Consider the following 23,746-nt stretch of genomic DNA (forward strand, 5'->3'; position numbering starts at 1 on the left):
CAGTATTGATTGATTTTTCTTGCAATCCATGGTGCTCTTAGTAACTATCTCCCAATCCATAATTCCAATGTATCCGTCGTCTTTTTCTCATTCTTTCTTGGTATTCAGCTTTTACAGCTATACCGCACCCACAGAAGTCTGATTTGTCCACACCTCCAGCCTCACTTCCCAATACTTTTTCAAACTTAAAATACACATGCAGTTTCACCCAAATTATTAGATATATTTGTAATGTTGGAGCACATTAATCTTTATCTTTTGCCAGTGTTGTTCCAAGATAAAGCTAGCTGTGAAATTCAGCATAAAACACAGCACCTGGAAGCATATCTGTTAGCAATGCTTCCAAAAAACTGAAGTATAATTTCTCATTCATCTTAGTGAATTAGTTCATGCAGCAATTATGTGACATTTGGTTCTTTAGATGATGATGAAGTGCATACTTCATTTCATGTGCGACCTTTACATTTTTCAACTTAAGGAACTAATAAATGTCATCATGTGCAATGTCGTGTTTAGGCTAAAGCTAAATATGTATCTCGAAAGGGAAGGGATATTTTATTGTTTGTTCCAGGTCAGCTATCATCATTTTGTAAATTAAGAATTCATAAAATCATTAGAATGCAAGTAATATTAACACCACATAGATCCTTTTGAATGAATATTATTCTGAGTTGTTTAAGTCATGGAGCACCATTGTGGAATTTTGCAGTGACACTCAATTGTCAGGTATAACTTCTATAAGAGAAGATAGGCAGATGTAAGTCAGAGGGGCAGAACAGCTGTGAAAAATTAGTATTAAAATATGTTGATGAAAAAGAACAGGGTTGAATATAAACGTATAAACAAATGTAGGTATAATTGATTAAATTAGTTTTCAGATTATCCTTCATGGCAGTGTTAAATAAGTAAAGAGTAACATATACAGCCAAGCTTAGGATTTTAGAGTACCTAAAACAGATAGATCCCTTAAACAGAGGAGCCAGTTTATGCTTCATACTGTGTCTTCCAAAAGTGGGACCCTATGGAAGACACTGGGAAACTGAGTTCCTTGTCCTAGCTTTTGCTTATCTGATACCCCTGCCCTAATTATAACTTAGCTCCCCAACATTCAGATTTTACAGGCTAAGTACATAGTATTTTTAGGCAAGTATTAGTCCAGAAATTGTTCTCAATCCAGAGTGCAATAGCATATATAAATTTTGCTAGATTTGAGTTACATTTTTAAGGTCCTCATCTCATCTAACACATCCTTAATTACAGTTTTGCACATCTGTTTTTAAATGGGACCTAGGTTTAAAATTCTAAATTTAGATTTCCTAAACAAATTAAACATTTTCAACAGAGCAATTCACATGCCGTTCTACTCTATTTTGAACTTAAATTGTTCCAGTGTTTTTGTAACCTGCAAGAAATTACAGTGCTAATGAGGCTAAATTAAGCCATGATGTTGTAGATGAATGGGTTTCCAATACATTTCACCGATGTTTTCCTGCTCAAAGATACTACGTTATATATATTTTTTCTCTCTACACTGCCCAAGGTACAGTATTAGTATATGCTTTTTACAAATCTCTTTATGAAGCTAATTTTTTATGTTTAAAGAGAGATGACAAATGCCCTGAGTACATTCACTTGCTTCCCCACCAGCCCAACTTATCCATTTGTTTAACTTATAAAGATGTATTTCTGACCATGGTTAGAACAAATATATGTGTTATGTATAGTCTAGTGATTATTCTCCATTCTTCCAATTGTTTTCTTCTTCACCTTTCCAATTCCAATACCTACCTTCCCATCTGTGAAAGAAGATGTATGGATTTCCTGTATATTTTCTTTTTTGAGCATTTTTGAGCATTTAATGAAACATCTGTTAAAGAAGCATACCATTTCAAGCCATTTGCATTTTTTAAAAAGCCCAGTTTGCAATTTTTCAAGTTAAAAAATTTTTTTTGACCTACCCATACAAAATAGGCTGATTGTTTACTTTTAAATAGGTTTGCATTTTGAGAGTAATGTGGTAGAAGTATAAAAGGTATTATATTGAAAAGTATAACGATTGGGGGACAGATATTGAAAGAAAAGGGAGAAGGTGAAGTTTTAAAAACCTGCTGTGTAACTTAGGTTTTCCAAGGGAAAGGACCTATCAGACAGGGACAACCAACACGTAAAAGGTGTCTCAGCCCACAGAGGACGGGATGGCGTGGGAAATGTTTCAGAAGGGACCCTCCCTACTTTTGCAGAGAGTAAAAGGAAAGAAGTGGAGAAATATTTTGTCTTGCAAGATTCTGTTAATATTACAATAAAGATAGAACTAGTACTCCTGGTTATGCTTCTTGTCTGGACTACTTCAAAGGGCTAATAGTGGGTGACATGACCCATTTATCCATCAAGAGTTTAGGAAGAGAACTTGTCAGTATTTTTTTTTTTAATCCAGGTTGATTTAAAGTAGAATTCAAGGACCACAGTAGCCACACCCAGAGGGGAAGAAGATTAGCCAAAAATTATAAAGATGATACCAAGCTTTGGCCTCCAAGGAGGCAAAACCCATCCCTAAACAAAGTGTAGCTCCTTATGTATCCTGCAAGAATAGTTCTAAGGAACTTAGACTGAATAGACTATTCAAGGCTTCAAGTTTCTAGGCTTGCAGAATTAGACACTTCAGCATGGCTGGAAGACTACCTTGGCTGTGAAAACCTTACAAGCTGCAGGGATAAAATGAGCTTCTTTCAAGTGGAAAAATCTCAGGATAGCTGAGGAGCAATGCTGAGTGATATTTGCCAGGTATAAAAATGTTCTTTCCAGAACAGTGAGACTTGGAATGGCACTCCAAAGTATTTATTTATAAGTGGACAGCTACTGTATAGTATTTCCATTGATTTGCCAATTGCAGTATAAATTTTATCGTGATTTTTTGGAAAAACTAGGACTTTAGTTTTCTGGTAATTTATTATTAGTATGTTCTAAACCAAAAGAGACCAAAGCCCTTGGTGACATTCTCATTTCTACCTGAGAGATATAGAAGAGTTAGAACCACTCAGCCAACCACTGTGGGGGAAGTTGAATGGGGACAAAATTGATGTACAAATTAAATAGAAGCTGGACTAGAATATATCCTCGTCTCACATCTCTCTGGATAGTGACGGGGGAGAATCTGATTCTCAAAGTGATGTTGGAATAGAGGGGTTGAATGAGCAGAATAGCTTTTTATCTACTAAGGATCCCCTTATTTTTTTTTTTCCCCACAGCCTATCCCTGGGAATTAAATTAAAAGCAAATTTAAAATCAGTGAAGGCTGAGAAAAGGGAACCTCTGGTTTGGGAAAAGTATTTCTCTGTTAAATGGTGGAGAACTAAAGAGTGCTCGAGAGCTGATTGATCCCTTCTGAAACCTGACTGTTCTTCAGCAAGGATATTTTCCCTTTCAACCCAATCCAATAGCTTTAAATAGAGATATTTAGCATATAGCTTGCTTCAGGGGGCTGTTTAGGAGACCTTCTATCTTTGTTTTTATAGAATGGAATAACAGTGGCACAGCCTCAGTCAATAGGGGGATGTGCTTAGCTGTTAATATGAATGAATAGGTCAGCCAATGCTAGTGTTCTCCAGTCCTTGTTTTCTCATAATAATTGGAGGTGGGTGGTGGATAAATTAACTATTCAAACTATCATGAAAATCTGGATGGAACATATAAAATTGCCCAAGGCCCAGATGGGGATCCATAGACTACCAATTATCCATTTCTGAAAAACAGACCTGGTTCACATGTAAAGTCCCTAAACATATTTTCTTCTTTTGGGCATAGTAAGATATATGAATCAAATCATTATGATTTACTAGACCTATTAAGCCACTGGGCATATTAAGCCACTGTGTTGAATTCAACAAAATATTATTATAATGTCATGGTTTAATGTTATTAAACCAGCTATTGACTGGGTTCATCTGTCATACAAAAGCTGTAAAACGGGATTTGTGGTAAATGCATCCATATATACCAGCTGGCTTTGCAGGCAAATGGGTATAATTTGTCCAGTTATCTGTAGCTTGGTTAGCCCAATTTAACAGGATGTGAGAATGTGAAACACTGACTTCATTTACCTAGAGGCCACCAGAGAAAAATGCAATAGGGTGTCTTTAGGTAATTCTCTGGCATCCCACAGGCATATGAAAGCAAAATCTCACATTTCCAAGTCACACTAAACTTAAACAAACTACAGGCATTTCTTTAGTGATGCCCACTGAAAGGTCCATTCCTCAGCATTCTTTTTCCTAAAGGTTTTTAATATATCTACAAATCTTGAAGCTTCCTTCAGATAGCCTGCTGAAATCTGTTTTATCATGGATGCACCTGATTTGGTGATAAAAGGATGAGTTTATTATTCTTACATAAGGATAATTCTGCAAATTAATAACTTTTAAAAAGATATTTGATGTCTAAATGTATTCTATATGCCAACCTGTGGCTTTTTCTACATAGGCATAGCTATACAGTATTGCTCCTACAAGTTTCTTCTGTATAGAAACACCCAAATTGCTCCTGCAGTCATAATTGTTAAGTTTCGTCCCCAATCTGAATCGTTTTTGTCTTGTGTGGTCTTTTATTATTTTCTGTCCCTCAGCCTTATGAAATGTCCCAGAATCTACTAAAATCTCTTCTTTTCTTGCAACTATTATCAGAACAACTTGTAATGTAAGTTATGTTATAAATGTCAGAAATTTACGCTATAGAAGGTTGAAGTGTAGAAGAAATTTTCACATTTGTGTTAGAGCTAATCTCAAAGCTTAGTGAACATATAAGCTGTACTTGAGTTTTGCTGGTGTTCCTTTACTGGTATTCCCCAAATAGGTGACTTAATAAGAGTCAGTCATTACTCCTAGAGACACTTGCAGTGACTTTTGGTAACTTTCCCTTAGTTTTTACCTCACTCCAAACCAACATGGAAAGCAGAACAACAGCTGCTAATATTGTTGCAAATAATGCCTCCTTCTGACTTACTTAGAAACAGAAGGAAAACACGGGAGGATGGGGAACACTTCAATACTAGGCTTCTTTCTTTGTCACTTACTACAAAATTACTCTTACTTGCCAGAGGCAATTAGGACAGTGACCTTTTACATGATTGGGTGCATTATTTCTTTATAAAGCATTCAGCCAGCTTCTCTCCCAATTTTAAGCTATTATTGTCTTTGGTTCATTGTGTTTTCTCCATGACTGCTCCTCATTCTGATAGTTTTCATCCTGGGTTGAAGGCTCTAGAGGGTACATGCAATAATGGACAAAACTGCTTTGATTTGGTTTCTTCCTGGCTAGTGGGAAAAAGGAGAAGATTCAATAAGTCCTTCCTTTTTCTATACAACCATATTGCTTTGATGGAAAAAAGAATTTCCAAGAGGTTTTCTCTTGATCTACTTCCTCATGGGAAAGCAATGCTTTTCTTTCTGTGCTTCTTTCCCAGGGTACCTTGTTGTAAATAAGGGTAGTACCTATGATCTCTCAAAATTGTAGAAATGAAAAACAAACCACCGTTCAGAATTTGTGATGTTAATTTTTCAAACTGAGGACAATTGTTTGCACTCTCCTTATTGTACATTATTGAAGAGGTGCTTCTGAAAAAATGTGTGTTGGTAAAATGATCATTGCAGGATTACAGTCAGTTATGTGAACTATCACTTTCTATTCAAAAATCCCTTTTGTGTATCTCTCCCTTAGCTATGCCATTAACTCAGCAGTTAGTGTGCTTTAAAATTCTTTTTCCATTATCAAATTCCCCAGGAATCTGAATCTTTCTGAAGTCTTGGGTGGATTATATTTACCTTTAGATCATTCTCTGAAGCAAAAAGTCTATCTTTTTTTATAAGACACAACTGTGACTAGTTAAAACAGGCAAAAGGAGTATCAAAAGATGTTGTGGCATTCAAACCCCTAGCATTTTTCTATATCAGAGCTTGTAAAATATTTGCTTAACAGATATATCTCGACCACACAGTTATCAGAAGCACCTGAGCTTTATATTTCAGAGTTGGCTTTAGCATATGTTCTACTTTTTTTACTCTTCCTAAACTAACATTTACCTAATAGTTTATTACCTATTTTGCTATTTCTGAATGGATAATGTGAGATAACACCATCATCAAATGTTCTATCAAACATAATTATCAATGTATACATTTCTGAAGTAGACTCAGATAGATAGATTCATATTCCTAATATCTGGAAGATTGGTGCAGTGATACTTTTCACAACTTTTCCATCACTTTCTAGAGGTTGGCTCTCTGTCAAGGAACATAGATTTGACCTTGGGAATGGTGCAGGAATGAGCAAGCCATTCAGAGGGAACTCTGAAAAAAGATTACTGAGAAAGAGGAAAGCATGACAAAGAAACTCAAACTAACCCCATGATTTTGTTAAGAGGGAGAAATGTGGACAGGCTTTCAAGATTCTGTTATTCAATTCTAGTTATTGTAGTCAAAATAGCATTCCTGGAATCCTTGCCATGGCTGATTTTTGACCTTGCCTATTTCAAAGGACTTATACTATCTAAGACTCAACCAGGAATTTACAAGTTTAATACCCTCATTTTATCCTGTTTCCTATCGCTGAGTTCCATTGATATAGTCTGCAAATATTGGGGGCAGAATTAGGGTAAGGGCTGTAGGATGCTTTCTGTCAAATTAGCTTGTCACTCTTTCCCCAAGAGTATTTTTCTGTATGCCATTGACCTCTGTGACCAAATTATTATTATTATTATTATTATTATTATTATTATTATTATTTATTTGACTTGTCCCCGCCCATCTCCCCACAACGGGGGACTCTGGGTGGCTTACAACAAACTAAAATCGGCAATACATAATTAAAAGATTATAAAACCAAAGTTACAAAGAGAAAGATGCTTTGTCTTGACAATTTTCCATAGTTGATTCACTCATATTCTCATCCAATTAAATCATGCAGGTGTTGCTTCCTATGGTAAAATTAAACCCCAAGACATATTTAACCTGGGGTGGATTAGAGTACTTCAGAACAAATTTTCTTTCATCGAAGGCAGAGTAGACAGGTTTAACCAACCTTGTTCCAATTCAATTGTTCCAACTGAGTTGTTCCAATTCAGAGCTGTCCATGAAGTTGCAGTCCCAATCTCTTTCTGTGGATATCCAGCATGCCACGAATGATGGCACTGCAGCATGCCAAAAAAAAGGGGGGGGGCTTTTGTCAGTTATGTAAAATATCAGATTCAGTGATTCTGCTTAAACCAGAGTGACCCTTGCAAGTAACTAACCCTATTAGTCACCTTAATCAAAGCATTTTAGGAAGGATTAAATTATTTTATGGAGAAATTATATATTTTACCATTTTCCTGTGGTAAATGGTAAAATTCTTGCTGTTCTCATCCCTTGGTTTGCAGTGTTTTTTGAGTTGTTAGGCTTAATAACTGCTTTATATTGTGGAGAAGACCAGTGAATTGATCTATGCTTCACTGAATTAATTTCTAATACTTCTGGTTCAGTGCTGGAAATTGGTTCCATCTCATTCAAGAACACTTATTATTTATTTATAGTCCCAGACAAATAAAACACAAATGCAATGCTTCAAAGTACAATAAAGTCAAATCTGAAGCAGTACTGAAGAAGAGTCACCAACTGGCAAGCCACAGCTATCGTTAAGAACTTGGCAACCTTTTTCTGTTTGATCTTGTAGAATAAGTTCAGTAACCTCTTGATCAGAAAAGCAACTAAGGTTTCTGACAATTGAGTTTATGAGTACCAGATGCCATGAGTGATACAATGGACAGTTTAGCAATACATATATTCTGTGTCTGAACACATATTCAAGATTGCATTGTAGGATTTTGGGACTCTAACTGAAAGTTTTCTCAGTTGATTATTCCAGCAAGTGGAAAGTTGGAACTGGATGCCTAGATACTTGGAAACTCTTAACCTGATCAAATGGCCTTTTTATTAATTTCCCATCTAATAGGGGATTTGAAACACTTTCTAGAGAAAAATTAAAACCTTGGTTTTTGGATAGTTAATTTTAAGAAATTCCCTAGAAAATAAGATGCTAGTGCAGGTAGGCATCTACAAGGGCTGACGTGAGTTACGGATTGTTGGATTTACTTTATGAATTTAATTTTAATTTGCAACCATTCTTGGACTACAATTTTATACATGAAATTGTGTCACATCCAAAATTGGGTTTCAAAGTCCATATTTTAACATGATATATAGTTTACAGTATTGGTAGAATAGTGTTTGTTTGTTGTTTTTGAAGTTTTGAAGTTTGAAGAACATAGTTAACCAAGCAATTTTACCTTAAAACTTAACAGGGACACATGGATTTTGACTAGAAAATGGCTATGGTATATCTCATAATACTATAAGCTTCTAATGATGTATGAGAATATATTTGTTTTGTTTATGAATTAGTGAAGTCTAATGACTATCAGATGAAATAAGATAAAATAATACAGCGCATTGGGATATAAATATATTAAATGAAATAATCAGGTAAGATCAACCCCTTGGCAGTTGATCCCAATCTGAACTAGATAGGAACCTCTCAGTTGAATGGTTTCAGCTATAAACTTGGCAGTCTTTCTTACAGTCCATGTGTGTTTGTACCTTGAAGGAAGTAAGATAGCTTATTGATGGGGTCCCAATGGGCTATTCTATCAATTAGCAACTTCAAATGCTATGCTGTGGCTGAAGCATGTAGTTCGCAATCAAAGAGGATGTGAGTGATATGGCGTGCCACATATACATATCCTCTCTGATAGAACCCAGGAGTTCAAATCTTGAATCCAGGAATTCAAATCTTGCTTTGGTTAGGGCTGTTCTTTAGCCCTGTGTCAGGCCCATAGATATTTTTTAATTTTTTTTCTAGTTGAAAGGTCTTTTTGTTCTGGGCCAGCCATTTTAAGGATGATGTTAGCAAGTGTCTCTATGTCAACTTGAACACAAATATCCAGAATGCACTGTTTGAGCATGTCCTGGGTTTGTTGGCTGACTGAGATGAAATATGGAAGTGAAAATCCATGGAGTGAGATGGTAAACTGATTTAGCCATGAGATAAATTGGGACATGTCAGACTGTTCAATAAGACACTTTTTAAGTAATCTATCATGGTCCATTAAAAGTACCTTCCACCAATAGTTGAAAGCTCGAAATTATTGTAGGTTGGAAAAGTGATGTTTAAGAAGTGATAGAGAATTGTTGATATCAGTAAATAGGGGGGCTAGCACAAAAGCCCACCAATCAGGATGTATTTTCAGTAATTGTGGCAAAATCATATCTTTATCTGGTGCTTTACCATTTTTCAACTGAGAAATGAGGTTTATTTATTTCTGATGGCAAAACTGGGACCAGTCAGGAAAAGGATCAGATAATCAGCGGCTAAGTGACTCACCATCAAGTGGACCATCAAAGATCTGGTCCAGGACTCTAAAGAGATTAGGTTACTACCATTGGAATTAGGTGCCAGAACAGATTATCATCTTTATTTGTCACTGTTTCTTAGAGCCTAGCCCAATTCACCAAAGAATAACTTTGTTTTTTTCTCCCTCAACAGCTTTTTGTACTCCTTTTTTCAGAGTCATTTGGTGTAGTGGTTAAGACACCAGGCTAGAAACCAAGAGACCATGAGTTCTAGTTCTCTCTTGGGCATGAAGCCAGGTGGGTGACCTTAGGCCAGTCACTCTCTCTCAGCCCTAGGAAGGAGGCAATGACAAACCACTTCCAAAATCTTGCCAAGAAAACTGCAGGGACTACAGAAAATCCATGGAGTGAGATGGTCAATACTAACTCAAAGGCACACACAAAAACCTCTCCTTTTAGTAAAGTAAAACATTTCATAAGAGAAGGAATCTTGATAGAAATGGGCATTTCTGTAGGCTGAAATTACCATGGCCTTCGCTAGAGCTCAGTCTTTGTCAAACTAAGACTAGACTGCTTATTATATAGAGAGTGCAAAGTGAAATTTGATTACACTTTAGATAACCCTGTATTGAGCTAATAATTTGCTAGAAAATAACAGTACATTCATGAGCATTGCTGGTTGTTCCAATAATCCGTTTTAAATTATTAGCATGCAATGGTTCAAATAATTGAACACTCGGGTGTCTGCAAGGAGGGTATCAAAAAAGTGAAAATGGCAGCCACAACCATGTGATCAAAGCCCCACCCCTTTTTTACATTTAATTTTGTACATTAAAATCATCTGCAGTTATCACTGGATCATTAAATTGAAGAGCTAGTTCTGAGTATGATCCAAGTCATTTTTGATTTGAGGAATGACATCATGAAGGAGTAAGAAAAAATAATGATTAGGCCCAATTGTTAAATGGGTTAGCTACAGCTAAATGATCACAAAATGTAGCAAGTGAGATATGAGCATGCAGGGTAGTAGAGATTAAAAGGCTTATGCCCCCAAGAGGACCACCTTCTTTCTAAGTCTAGCTCTGAAGGAGTAAGAAATGAAACCTCTGTGATCTAAGATCTAATGTAACTCTTGCAAAAAGCATTTCAAATTGACATAAGAACAATATAAAAGCAAATCTTGACTGTTTAGAGTTCTATCCCATCCTAGGACAGCAGTCATATAGTGGGAAGTAAGGATAAGAGTCATTCAGATGAGGCAACTTGTAAGGAAAGATAGAGGCATTCAGTGACTTTAGATCTTGGGTGTCAGGTAAGATCTGTATGGGTGAAAGGCAGGAGCTATTCCTAAATTCCCGAGGCAATTTAGGATGAGCTCCCTGATGAGAATGTTTCTGTTGCAAGAGTGGATTCCACATTCCTCACAGGGACATCCGTCAGGTCGACTGGTAAGCTAGAAAGTAAAAGCTTTTAACAATTGTTCAGAAGATGATGTGATAAAATCTTCACTGAAACAAGACCAAGCAGTGGAATATACATGCCAATTAGGAAATAATTGTGTCAGCACTTAATAAGTTGTAAGAAGGAAGGGCTAAGTTGCCATCAGAGTTGCAATGTAAGTCAGATTGCTTTTCTGGTTCTTTAATAGACAGATTGGACTCTGCAGGCAAAAAAGTTGCAGGGCTATTGATAATCAGACTAGAGAGGCCCTGTCTCAGTCCCACAAGTCTTCAAAAGACGAAGTCTTGTTGGCTTCTGGATCGCAGGGCAAGAGTTCTTGACTTCAGTTTCTTCTGTCAGAGTGGGAGAAAATGAAGAGGTTAAGTCATCCAAGCAAGAATCTTTACAGTGCTGCTCAAGGTCAGCTTATCTAAGTTTGTTGTCATGCTATTTATTAGGTCTGTTTGGTTTGGTTTTTTTCAGTTTTACTGTTGGCAGTGGGCCCAGATTCAGAGGAGGGCCCTAGAGGCTTAATTGTCAGATCTCCAAAGACCCGATTAGGATAGAACTGAAAGGATGCCAAATGATTTTTCATTCTAATTCATATAAGTGGAATTGTAGAAGAATTAAATTTAAGTAAAATCCTACAGATATCCCTTGAACTTGCAAGTCCCCTCACGGCCACTACATTCCCCTGCAATATGTGGCAACAGACTCAAGGAAAGAGTGGGTTTTTTGAAGAATCCCATCTGTGAGTATTTATGCCATTATTTTGAATAGCAAGCGAGATTTCAACAGTCTATAAAATGCAGAATGATGTTGAAGAGTCACAAGGGTGGTTCCAGGGGATTCCTCTATCTATTGAGATACTGTTTTTGGGAAATACTTTAGAAGCTGGAGAAATATGTTTAATTTTTCATTACTGGTGTTTATATTCAAGTATATTAAGGAGGCAATATCAACTGTTAAAAGCAAATCTGTTAGAGAAGGACCAGTTAGGAGGGTATTAGATCAATTGTTATTTCCTGATTTGTCTGCTGATTTATGGAGTTCTCCCGTAGAGGGGAATGGCAGATACATCCAGATTGCTTGTAGTTTCTGTCTCCAGTTCCAAGGCAGTTTGAGGCTCAGATTGATTATTTGTGATAAATGAAACTTCTACATTTACTGACATAGAGTCAGATCCAGAGACTAGTTCATGTCAGCCCTTCAAGGTAGACCATGCTAAGATACAGACACCACAAGACATACTACAACTCTACTTCATTGATATAGGCTATAATAAGGACTTCCGGGGACAGCTGCATGAAAAGCAGCATGGAGTATTCCGCAGTGGAATGAAGAGCAGGCAAGTGGACCGGGTCTTCGTAATTCCTCTCCCGACAAGGAGAGGGCTTGAGATTGCCCTGAAGTGCTCCAGACAGTTGCTCCTCACAAGGTGACTGCAAGACAGCGGTCTCTGGCAGGTTTAGAGCTCTGGGAGACGAGGGAATAGGCATCTTGCTCAAACTGCGGTCAACATCTTTAAAAGGATACTGGGTTCACATACTTTTCTAATCACTTCAGAAATTGCTTGATAACTGCTTTTCAGCTATTAGGAACCTTTGGATTGACAAGTTTTATAGCACTGTGTGAGTTTCCTTCAATCCTTAGCAAAAGAAGTTTTAAATACAAGTTTATGGACTTTTTAAAAAAGTCTGGAATAAACAGCAAAATGGTGATTAAAACGTTGATTTTAGAAAATTACAAATGGACTAAGGATTCAGATAAATTTGAAATAAGATTTTGGAATTAATTATAAGGAATCCATGGAATGGATATTAAGAATCACATGGAAAAAGATGTTACACTGGCCATATAAAAGAAACTGGCTAATGTCTTAATAATTAAAAGGGATATACAAACAACAAACCAAGAGAGTGACCTTGATAGGTTTCCTAGATTGGATTTACAAAAGAGGCTTGTTGAAGCTTTGAAGAATTTTGTGAGAAGGGAGAAAGAAAAAATGAAAAGAAATCAAGTTCAGTGATATTATTTGAAGGGACTAAAGATCAAGATTATTAGAAGTGAAAGGAAGGAATATAAAGTTGGTTTACAGGTAGATCCTGGGTTACAGATGACCCATAGTTAAGAACGGAGCCTATTGTAGCAAAATTCAAGTTAAATACACAGTGATTTGAATTAAATACACAATGGTTCAACTTCATTCCACAATACTACTTATACAGCTTTATACAATGATACTGTTCTGGCTTACATACAAATTCAACTTAAGGACAGATCTTGGGAACAGAACTCGTTCTTAAACTGGTGACTGCCTGTATTTGATGAAGGTTAAAACAGATATGTTGTTATCTCTGGTAACCCTTAATGGACTTTTGTTGATATCAGGACTGAATTGACGAGGTTTTATTGATTTGTTTATAGATAAGAGATGGGATATGGGAAGAAGAGATCATTTATTATGTTTTAAGAGAAGGTGATAAGTTATTAAAATTGTTTATACTTATTGCGATGAAGAGGGAAGTCACTTCTTTATATATTTCTTTTCTTTTTCTTTATTATATTCTTATTTTTTTCTTTCTTTTCTATTTTTCTTTCTATTTTTTCTTTTCTGCACCTTCTATTTTTTCTTTTTCTTTTTTTTTTTTTTTTTTTTTAGTTTGTCTTAGTTTTTATTGTTGTGAATTATAATCTTCAATAAAATTACTGTTAAAAAAAGATACAGGCTACAATAACAGAATCTGGAAAGTGTGACAGTTTCTTTTTCCCTTCCTCTTATACCCAAGAGTCAAGGCAGATCAATCCTGAGTTTCTCCCTCACTCCTTCCTGTCTTTCTAGACAAAGGTGATGTTTTGTAATGGCTTCCACACATTTTCTTCCAAGCTATCTCTATACTCCTCTGAGGTTTATCAGTCTCTAAATGTGTCACGGCTTTCTTGGGGCTTATGTATCCAGAGTTTGTTCAAGCCCTCTTCTTCCCCATTAGAGAGATAAATAAAAAGAAGCTGTCTAACAAGAGAGAAAGCTACTAAATCATTCTAAGCAAAGGACCATCTAAGTGGGTTAACATTAGATTTAAAACCAGATAAAATAAAAGCAAGAATACTAATTATTTGAGAATAATTACCATTTCCCTTTGCATAAACTCCTCAGCCTAGCTGTCTGAAATTTGCAGTGGTACCAAACAGAAAGAGAAAAATATGTTTTAAAGAAATGTACTGTAACTCGCAGTCCCCTACTTCAGTTTCAGTGGCTATGCAAAGCATTCAAAAGCAAAGCAAGGTGGTTATGCATACCGATACGCAAGCCAAGACAGCCAGGAGCAGCTTTTGAAGCTGTACTACAGTTCTTGAAAAAGACATGGCTGCTTTTGTAATTCAAAGAGAAGTGCTTAGTCTATGTCCCTGCATGCTATAAAACATCTATTTTGCATGCTTTGCACAGCCCTACCAGTTTCTTTGAGATTTAACATAACAGTGTCACTTCCTACAATTCTGGTGGAAATCAGCAAGGAAAAATGTTGTGGTCATGCTAGACAACTTAGAAGGCTCAGCTCTGTTTTCTGAACAACTTTGTAAATCTCACTCTGAGGGAGATTTTGCTATCTTTGGAACAAGAGGTCAGATAATTTATGGAACTCTGGATACAGCTCTCAGAATGAAAAAGATGGTTTCTAAATGCCCATTATATTTAAGGGAAATAATTGTAATAAATCATGCATTGTCATGCATATTTAAGGGAAATAATTGTAATAAATCATGCATTCAATTTTGTCATTTCTGCTTAGCTTAGGTATTTACACTAGTGAGAATGGCGAAGTAGGAGTAAATAACTTATGTGTCACTGGAATCTTGGGTTCAAATACAGCTATTCTCTATGAAAAACCCCACTGTTAAAGTTTTGTTAATAATATTCCAGTGAAAGGAGGGAGGGAGAACAGCAAGGTGGATGCACCCAGAGTGGCAATGAGTGCACCTTTGGGAGTCCTGAAAGAACAAGTTAGTGATAGATTGTTATGGATTGTTATGGAGAAAATCTATGTGGTCGCTAGGAGTCAAAAACAGCTTGATGGAACCTAATCAATCAGTTGAAAGGGTGAATCATGAGAAATTTATTCAATTCAGTTGATACAGCAGCTGTAATTAACTTAGTTGTACTTACTGACACCTTATTCAGTTGATGTTTTAGAAATGTAAGGAGCAGCGGAATTAGTTGAGTTCTCTTTGTTCATTCATTTTTTCACATTTTAATAACCTGCAGAACACCACTGAAAGACTGTGTCCTATGAAGAACATGATATATGTTCTCTCCCCCTTGTAGTAGATTGCCACATTTACTTATTTGTTTGATTTTATTTACTAAAATTCGTATGTCACTCAATTCCACAAATTTGGGTTGCACAAATCCGGACCCCCAGTAGACGGCAGAGACATTTTAACATTTTCTGTGTCTCTTTGCTGCCATCTAGTGGTACCCCAGCCCAGTTATGACTATCCTATGTAGATCTATTAGGATTTTCAAGCCCACTTTCCTTCTTAAATATAAAGATTAACAAGGATCCATTTTCCTTTTTAAATGGGAGTGAGTGACCTTGATGCTCACTCAAAGGCAAGTAACTAAACATTAATGGAAGCAATAGGTTGTAGCATGCTCAACCACTTACACACCTGGCCGTAATTCATTCTCAGGCAGTTAAGATGAGTAAGTACCTTGGCTGGTACTTATCACAGGCAATAAAAGGTGGAAGTTCGGAGACAGAAGAAGGTGAATGTAATTTGTTTACTTCTTGCAGTGTAAAATTATTCCATCACCAACATAGGTTTCTGATACATTGGAGAAGGGTTCTTGATGAGAAATGGGATTTTCGTTTTCTGAAAATACTTTTTTGCCTTTAGAGCTCTTTCTCTGTATATTTTTTTTACTTACAACAATTCTTAGCATGCCTTCTTAGTTAGAACATTTGTTGATTTAGTAGTTGTTAAGTTTCATTACAAACTGCTTATGAATGGATGATTTTCTTTAAAGCAGAAGAAAGGCTTTTTAAGAAGTTAAATATTATAAGAAACAAATTTCTCTCATCTACTTCTCTCTCTCTCTCTCTCTCTTCATAAGTGTATGAATTATATTTATATATGAATCTAGACATAATAATTGTTTTACAGAGTTATTTGCCTGGATTATATATTTGCATGGAATTCTCTGCAAATGGAAAATGCTAGTGTTTGCTTTAATGTCAATAAATTGTAATAAAATGAATAAAAAACTATTGATTTTTCACTCTACAGTAGTGAGAAGAAATAAGTCTGACAGTTTTGTAACAGTGGCAGAGATACTGCGCCTTGTCTCCTGCTTGCTGCAAAAATTCCAAATTAAGTCCTCAAAATATGCATATTTTGTTCATTATGTAGCCGGTCTTTCTCATTAGTGACCTTACTTTATAGAACATCTTACACCCAGAAGAACAGGCAGCCCCAACCCTCCTTGTTTTCTGAAACAAAATTCATATTGTTCCAGCAAGCTTTCAACCCACAGTAGTGTTTGAGCAATCATCTTAGGTCATTTATTAATATTACTGATTGTTTTAATTTACTGTATATTGAATTGTTGCTTCTCATCAAGTCAGTACAGATTGGGGTGGCTGATAAATAATGTTAATTAAATAAATAGTCCAGAGCTGCCATTTAAAAAACTTACTTTGTACAACATGACTCTGTATGTTATAATAAAAGGGTCACAATCTTATTAGGAATTATGTAGGAAAGAGTAATGATAGATCATGTCACCTATCTATTATTATTATGGTTGGTCACACAGTCAGCCAGATGTTTAGACTGGATTTGGCATTTTTGTCCACCTATCGAGTCCTTCCCAAGGACCTGGGATAGGCAGATGTGTTGTTTGACAGTGTTAAAGATATTGTTGAAGGATGCAAGCTGTTCCAAATAAAGCCGCCTTTTGCAATTGGCTGATGGTGATTTTGTCAATGCCAATGGTGTTCAAGTGGTGCTCCAGATGTTTTGGGATTGCCCCTAAGGCACCTATTATTATTGGTACTAACTTTGCTTTCGTTTGCCACAGTTGTTCTACTTCTATTTGCAGGTCTTTGTATTTTGTCATTTTCTCCAGTTCTTTCTCTTCTATTCTGCTATCTCCAGGTACTGCAGTATCCACTATCCAGACTTTTTTGTCTTTCTTATCAACAATTGTTAAGTCTGGGGTGTGATATGGCAGGTGCTTGTCTGTTTGAATTCTAAAGTCCCAGAACACTTTAGCGTCTTCATTTTCTATTACTTTGTCTCTTTTGGGGTCCCACCAGTTCTTGCTTGCTACTTTGTCATGTCATCATTTGTAGTCAGTCTGTGTGATCTTCTTGCAGCAGCTAACTAGGTGGCCCACTGTTTCTTCAGCTTCTTTGCAGAGGCAGCATTTGCTGTCTGTTGATGTCTTCTCAATTCTGACTTTGTATGCATTTGTTCTTAAGGCTTGGTCTTGTGCAGCCAGAATTAGCCCCTCTGTCTCTTTCTTCAACTTTCCTGCTCTTAGCCATTGCCAGGTCTGGTTGTTATCTGCATTGCCTGCTACTTTTTTTATGTACTGGCAATATTATTATTATTATTGTACTAGACAACCCATGACCCATTGGGTGATCATTTCAGAGATATTTCTTTGCCTAGACAGAGAAACAGAATGACCAAGGGCAAAAAAGCAGTGGGAGTGTGAGCGACTTGTTACTTGCTGCCAGCTTCTCCATTGACTTTGCTTGTTTGAAGCTGGCAGGGAGGTTCAGAAATTTCCTTCCTTCCTTCCTTCTTTCCTTCCTATGTATATTATAGGCTTGCACCATTTGCCCTCCCCTCACATCCCTAAGGAGAGCCTCCATGAAACCTTCTCCTCAGCTGACCAGCGGAACTGCCTGCCACTTTGTTGGGGGAGGTGGAACAAAGAGAGCCACGGACCATGAGGAAAACTACACCCCCATTCCCCATTCTGGTGTGTCCCCAAGGCCCCACTCCCTAGAGGGACAAAGAGGGCTTACCCGTTAACCACTGGCACCTCCCAGCCAGCCCTACCTCACCAGCAGGCATCCAAGTCACTCCCTCATCCTTCTGTCAATGCCTACAGCTATTTAAGAGATTCAGATTTCTGCCTTGTTTCCAAAGCAGCCAACTGCCACTTGCCCATCAGGCCTTGCCACTAGCTGATTGGGCACAGAGGACAGAGGGGGGCGGGAAAGAGGTCAGGGATACGCAGCCACAAATGTCCCAAATTTCAATCCCACAGGAGTAATGGGTCCTGGATTCTGGATGCATTCTGTAAGTTAGCCCATTTATGGTACCTTGGTTCAAAAATTGTTGCCCTATGATGCACCATTTCGCCCAGTTGAAGGTTACAGACATGAGACTTTTAGTAGTATATATATTTTATCCTGCTTTTTTTATGTATAACTCAAGGTGGCAAACATACCCAACATTCCTGCCTCCTATTTTTCTCCACAACAACTCTGTTTCTTGGAACAAAAGGGAGTGGAACAACAATTTTTTAAAGATATCCCACTATAGAGTTTTTAAGAGCCAGTTGGTGGAGTAGTAAAATATTGAACTAACCCTGCAGGAACTCAGATTCTAGTTCACTCTCAGCCACAGAAACTGAGTTGGGGCCACTCATTGTCTCTTAGCCAAACCTTTATTAACTCAGTTGTGATGGGGAAAAATAGGAGGAAGGAACACTATGGATGCCACCTGGAGTTTCTGTGTGAGAGGCGGAAACCAAATCTAATAAACAAATAAGGTAGACAATGTGTAAATCCTTCTTGTGTCTGCTAAGAAAGCTTGAAAAGATTAGGCGGATTACTCTGTTCAATACCCAGTCCCACTAACGGACATGTAAGAATTCCATGTAAGGGAATACTTGTGACTCTGGAACCTTGTGTCCTGTGTAAGTTATGCAACTCTGCTTTTGATCTGAAATCCACAGAGTATTAATAAAATATTATTTTATATAACCTAAGACACAGGGCAACCTTCTATTGAACTAGGAGCAGAACAGGTGTTTTCACTTGTCTTCCTTTCTTCCATAAAGTCTTGCCTGCCATTGTGTGTATACGTGTGTGTGTGGTCGGTGAACGTGTATGCATGGAAATCAGCTGCCTTGGAAGCTTTCTCAAACTGATCCCCAAGTTATTTGCATTGGTTTCCAAATATTATGTGCAGTGTTTTAAAAATGCATTTAGTTATCTAGTTGGACAGCAAAGTGAAAGATATATACCCAATGCAGACGGTATCCAGAATTAGCTTTCATAGGGTAGGCATATTGAAATCAGTAGGACTTCAGTATAACTAATTCTGCTTTTAACCAAAGTCTCATTTGCTGTTACAGATCTCCCAGTAACTTCCACACATTCTGAATATGCATTGTAGCTTGCTTAAAAATATGTATATAGAAATGCATTTACTGCTATTACACTTTTTAAATTACAGGTTTTAATGTTTATATTGATTGCATTCATGTATAATGTTAAGTCACAATATTTTAAGCATGTTCTGTTGAACTATCTAGGTTCACAAAAATGCTAGGCCAAAAACAAAACAAAGCAAACATAATGTAATGTTGTGTCTGATCTATGCTAGTCTTTTTTATAAAACAAATGTTATAGACTTTTCACTTTTTCACAGCAATGAATTGCCTTGCGGAAGTTAATTTATTGGTATATAATTACTGTAAGCAGTTAGAAACTGGAATGCCATTCATTGCCCTTGATAATAATTCTGACTGACATATTTCTCCACACTGGACAATAAATCTTAATCTGTTAGTATTTTATCTATGGCATGGCGGGGGGGGGGGTATTTTCTTTCCAAATACCTTTTTCATAATCTGTCCAACTGTTTTGATCAGTACTTGAGTTTTTGCAAAATGTTGTGCTTTCAAAAGTATTATAGGAAGTCCGTCCAGCATGTTTCCTTGCTGGCTGCTGCATTTTCCCTCTCTTCTAATTGCTGTCTTAAAAACTGTTAGGATGTTAAACCACATTGAGGATTAGCTTTTGATTTCTTTGGTTTTATTTTGCTGATGCAGATAAGAAGACAAGGAGGGATACAATTACTGGTGGATCTATTGGACCATCGAATGACAGAAGTCCACCGTAGTGCCTGTGGGGCTCTGAGGAACTTGGTATATGGGAAAGCTAATGATGACAACAAAATTGCTTTGAAAAATTGTGGGGGTATTCCAGCACTAGTACGATTACTCCGAAAGACTACAGATTTGGAAATCAGAGAACTGGTCACAGGTTTGAATATCTTTCCTTTATTTCATGTTAACTTGTAAGGAATTAACTCATTATCCAATACACTTTAAAACATTGCTTGATGAGAACAAGACATGGGCTCAATACTGTACTTGTATAGTTGAAAACATTAAAACAAATCTTGGTTTTGCAAACATGTAGAATACACATACACACACAAGCACATATCCATATTCCTTATTAGGTAATATGCAGAAAGACAACTTTCAGTGAATGGTGGTATACAATTGTGATTGCTGGTATGGTTAAGCTCTGGTGTAACTGCTTCTAATTATGTGACTAAGCTATCTAATGGAAGGAAGGAGAACGAAATTTCCCACCGTGTATAATGTGACTGATGGTTCTTTAAAATACTTTTAAAAGTATTCTGGTATTCTGTAAAACCTAATATTATTTTAATGTCTTTGGACCATCCCCTTTTAAGGTCTTCTTCTACCTTCTCCTGCAAATAATAATAATAATAACAATAATAATAATGTGTTGCATATATTGTCCTGACTGCGGCTATACAGGCTCTGATTATGGATTCCAAATGTCTTTATCATTCCATCTTTCAACTCTTACCTGTCATAGGCAAAATTCATCAGATTCTCCTTGTTGTGATGATGCTGTAATGCATGATGCATCCCACTGAGTGACAGAATTACTGGCAGGCCGAGTAAGGCAAAAAATCTTAGGTGGTTTCAACCTTCTGTTTCGTTCCTTGGTTCCACTACCTGTCCTTTGTCTCCAGGAAGCAGTCTGTAAGCTGACTCGTAACAATGAGGCACAAACTGTTAATCGTCTTAATAAATTACAGTTGTATATTTAATGAAATTGCTGCAGCATCTGCTTTTTGCAAAAGTCAGGCAGCTGTATGATACAGGCAGCTATTAGATAAGATCCCTTAATTTTTTGTTTGTTTATCTCCTTTCTCTCTGTGTACATTGTGTTCTCAAAACATACCAAACTAATATGGAAAACATACCAGTTAACGGTGTTTGCAATTGATTGTTTTTAAACTGCATGATGTTTTCATTGACTTTCATTCATTGAACAAAGTTGAATATGCGGTAGTAACTGAAATACTACCTGTTAATACTAACTATTAGTATACTACCTGTTAATGCACAAAAGAGAAACACCCACATTGTCTTGACGTATCTATCTCAGTCACTTTGAATGTGTATATCGTATATCTTTGGTCTTGCTATGGCCCTGCTGGACATGTCCTTTGCTGAGAATGATGGGGAGGTAATAGAGTCGCGGGCATCTAGGAACAATATTCTTGGTGTAGGTGATGGAACCGATAACTCCACTCTGGTTGAGGCAGTGACAGCTGGCCCCCAGGACACCTTACCTGCACCCACTGACAGCCTCTCAGACTCTGAAGTCCAGCCACACACTCCTGAGCAGAGGTGTGTGATAAGATTCAGTGACAGAGAGAGAGCAGAACTCCATAGATCTGAGGGACTTGCCAAGAAACAAGCCTATAGATAAGGCAATACCGAGGAGTAAAGGTGGAGGCTCAGTGTGGCTCATTTATTGGACTTAATCTCTCAGAACAACTTTTCAAGTCCAAGCCTTCTGTGTTTACCCTGCCGTGCCATGCTTTGAACACTGTATTCTACCTCAACATGTCTCTTGCCCCTTGAATTTGTCCCTTGTTTATCAGATTCCTGGTCTCTACCTGTGCCAAGCTTGTGACTACATCTATAGTTGTCATCTTAAGATATAGGTAAAAAGGGATCTTTTCTTCTAAAAGTTCTGCCTGAGCTCACATACCACTGAACTGTGGCAGGCATCTAGCTTGCTGTCTTGTTGGCTTGGGAGCCAGCAATGCCAGCATAGAAAAGCTTTATGACCAGGCTTCCCCAATTTAGTGCTCTCCAAATTTGTTCAGCTGTGGTTCTCATCATCCCTCCCCACTTGGTCCTGAGGAGAATTGGGGAAGCTGGTCTAGACATCAGCTGCGCTTCCCATCCAGATAGTTTGGCTTAACTTATTCTGAATATGGTGAGATGCTAAAGCTGGGGAGAGCTTGTAAGAGTCTGCTGCATCTGCAGACCTGTTCCATGCTTGCCTGTGCATGGCTGCCTTTCCCATTAGCAGTGTTAGGAGAAGAGACATTGTTTCCATAATATCCTGAGCCAAGAAGTACAACATGGCAGGCCTATCATATAAGTTGTTGATCTTGTTTCATAGTTCATAGTCCACAGATCTGGACAACTTTCATCCAGTTTCCAACCTTCCCTTTTGGGGGGAGATTATTTAGAAGGTGGTCAGCCCATAGTTCCAAAGGGCACTGGAAGAACCAGATTATCGGGAACCCTTCCAGTCAGTGCTCAGATCCAGGATAGAGTACCAAGAGAGCTTTGGTCACACTTGTCAGTGACTTTTGTTGGGCATAGGATGGGAGTAGTACAGCCATCCTGGCCCTCCTTGTCCTCTCAGTGACCATGGTATTCTTCTGGACTGCCTCAGTGGGTTGGGAGTGGGAGGCATGGTGTTGCTGTAGAGGGAAGAAGGAATGGCCTTGAAGGACAGGAGGAAGAGTCACTACCAAGGCAATGGGGAAAAAAAAAAAGAGGGGTTTGAGCCCGGGCCAAGAAAATAAATGAAAAAACATCTCAGACCAGCCCCTCCCTAGTTCATACAAAAATAAAGTGAGGGAGGGGGAAGCACCTTCAGCCTTGCAAGATTCTGTTACTATAGCTGTTACAATAAAATTGGTCCTGACTTATACGACGTCGGTTTCTTAGTCTGGTCTACCTCATTGGGCTGACAGTTGTGGTGATTCTCCTCCTTCCTCCTGGGCTGGTTCCAGTTGTTGGGAGGGGGGAAGCAATCCAGTCCTAGACCTCTCTTCTGCAGGGTCCCACTTCTTTTTAACATCTACAAAGCCACTGGGATAGACCATCTGTCAGTACAAGGTACAGTATCATGAGTATCCTGATTATATTCAGTTTTATATCTCTGCCCCTGGCTGACCAAGTGAGATTGTCAGGGTTCTGCCCCAGTGTCTGGAAGCTGTGGAAGTCTGGTTGGGAACAGTAGCTTCACCTCAGTCCTGCCAAGACCAAATGGCTGTAGGTTTTGCTCTGCTTCCCCTGGGTCTGGGAGTTTCTGTCCCTTGCTTTGGACAGAGTTGCACTATGCCAGTCAGACCTGTTGTGCAATTTGGGGATTCTCCTAAACTCACAGCTTCTGCTCAAGGTGCAGCTGGCAGCAATGGCCAGGGGACTGTACTCATTGCATCTATTCCTAGATTGGGAGGGGATTGCTTGTGATCACTCAGACCTTAGTCATCTCCTGGTTTGACTGTTGCAATGGCTCTACATGGGATTCCCTTGAAGACAATCTGGAAGCTACAATTAGTCCAGAATGCAGGAGCACAAGTAATTATGGTTAGCCCTTGATATGCCTACATAATACCACTGCTCTTCACACTACACTTAATATAAATAAATAAATGTAGGTAGATATGCATGCATGCATGCAAATGTCTCAAAATGTGAGGCTCGTTGAATCCTAACAACCATGTCTTGAATGTGAAGCAAAAGAGGCTGTTCTGAATGTGAAGAAATTTAAACTGTTTGTGACTCAACTTTCAAATCTGAAATATTGAATTTGAAACATTTT

General features: G+C 37.7%; 1 protein-coding gene across 7 annotated transcripts in view; it reads left to right on the forward strand.

The window, feature by feature from the left end:
* The window catches only part of CTNND2 (catenin delta 2), a 251,115-nt gene that overhangs the window by 113,486 nt on the left and 113,883 nt on the right, over positions 1-23,746 (forward strand). For all 7 annotated transcript variants that reach the window (XR_015794248.1, XM_025164960.2, XM_088131557.1 and 4 more), the window contains one exon: positions 19,894-20,107. Coding sequence is in view for 6 of the 7 variants with exons in the window: in XM_025164960.2 (XP_025020728.2) it covers positions 19,894-20,107 (214 nt within the window). In the remaining variant the exon portion in view is untranslated. The remainder of the gene's footprint in view (positions 1-19,893; positions 20,108-23,746) is intronic.

The sequence above is a fragment of the Python bivittatus genome, unplaced genomic scaffold, assembly GCF_059951505.1.
Source record: "Python bivittatus isolate LINGU-HERP-01145 unplaced genomic scaffold, Pbiv_v1 ctg000960_np1212, whole genome shotgun sequence".
Lineage (NCBI taxonomy): Eukaryota > Metazoa > Chordata > Lepidosauria > Squamata > Pythonidae > Python > Python bivittatus.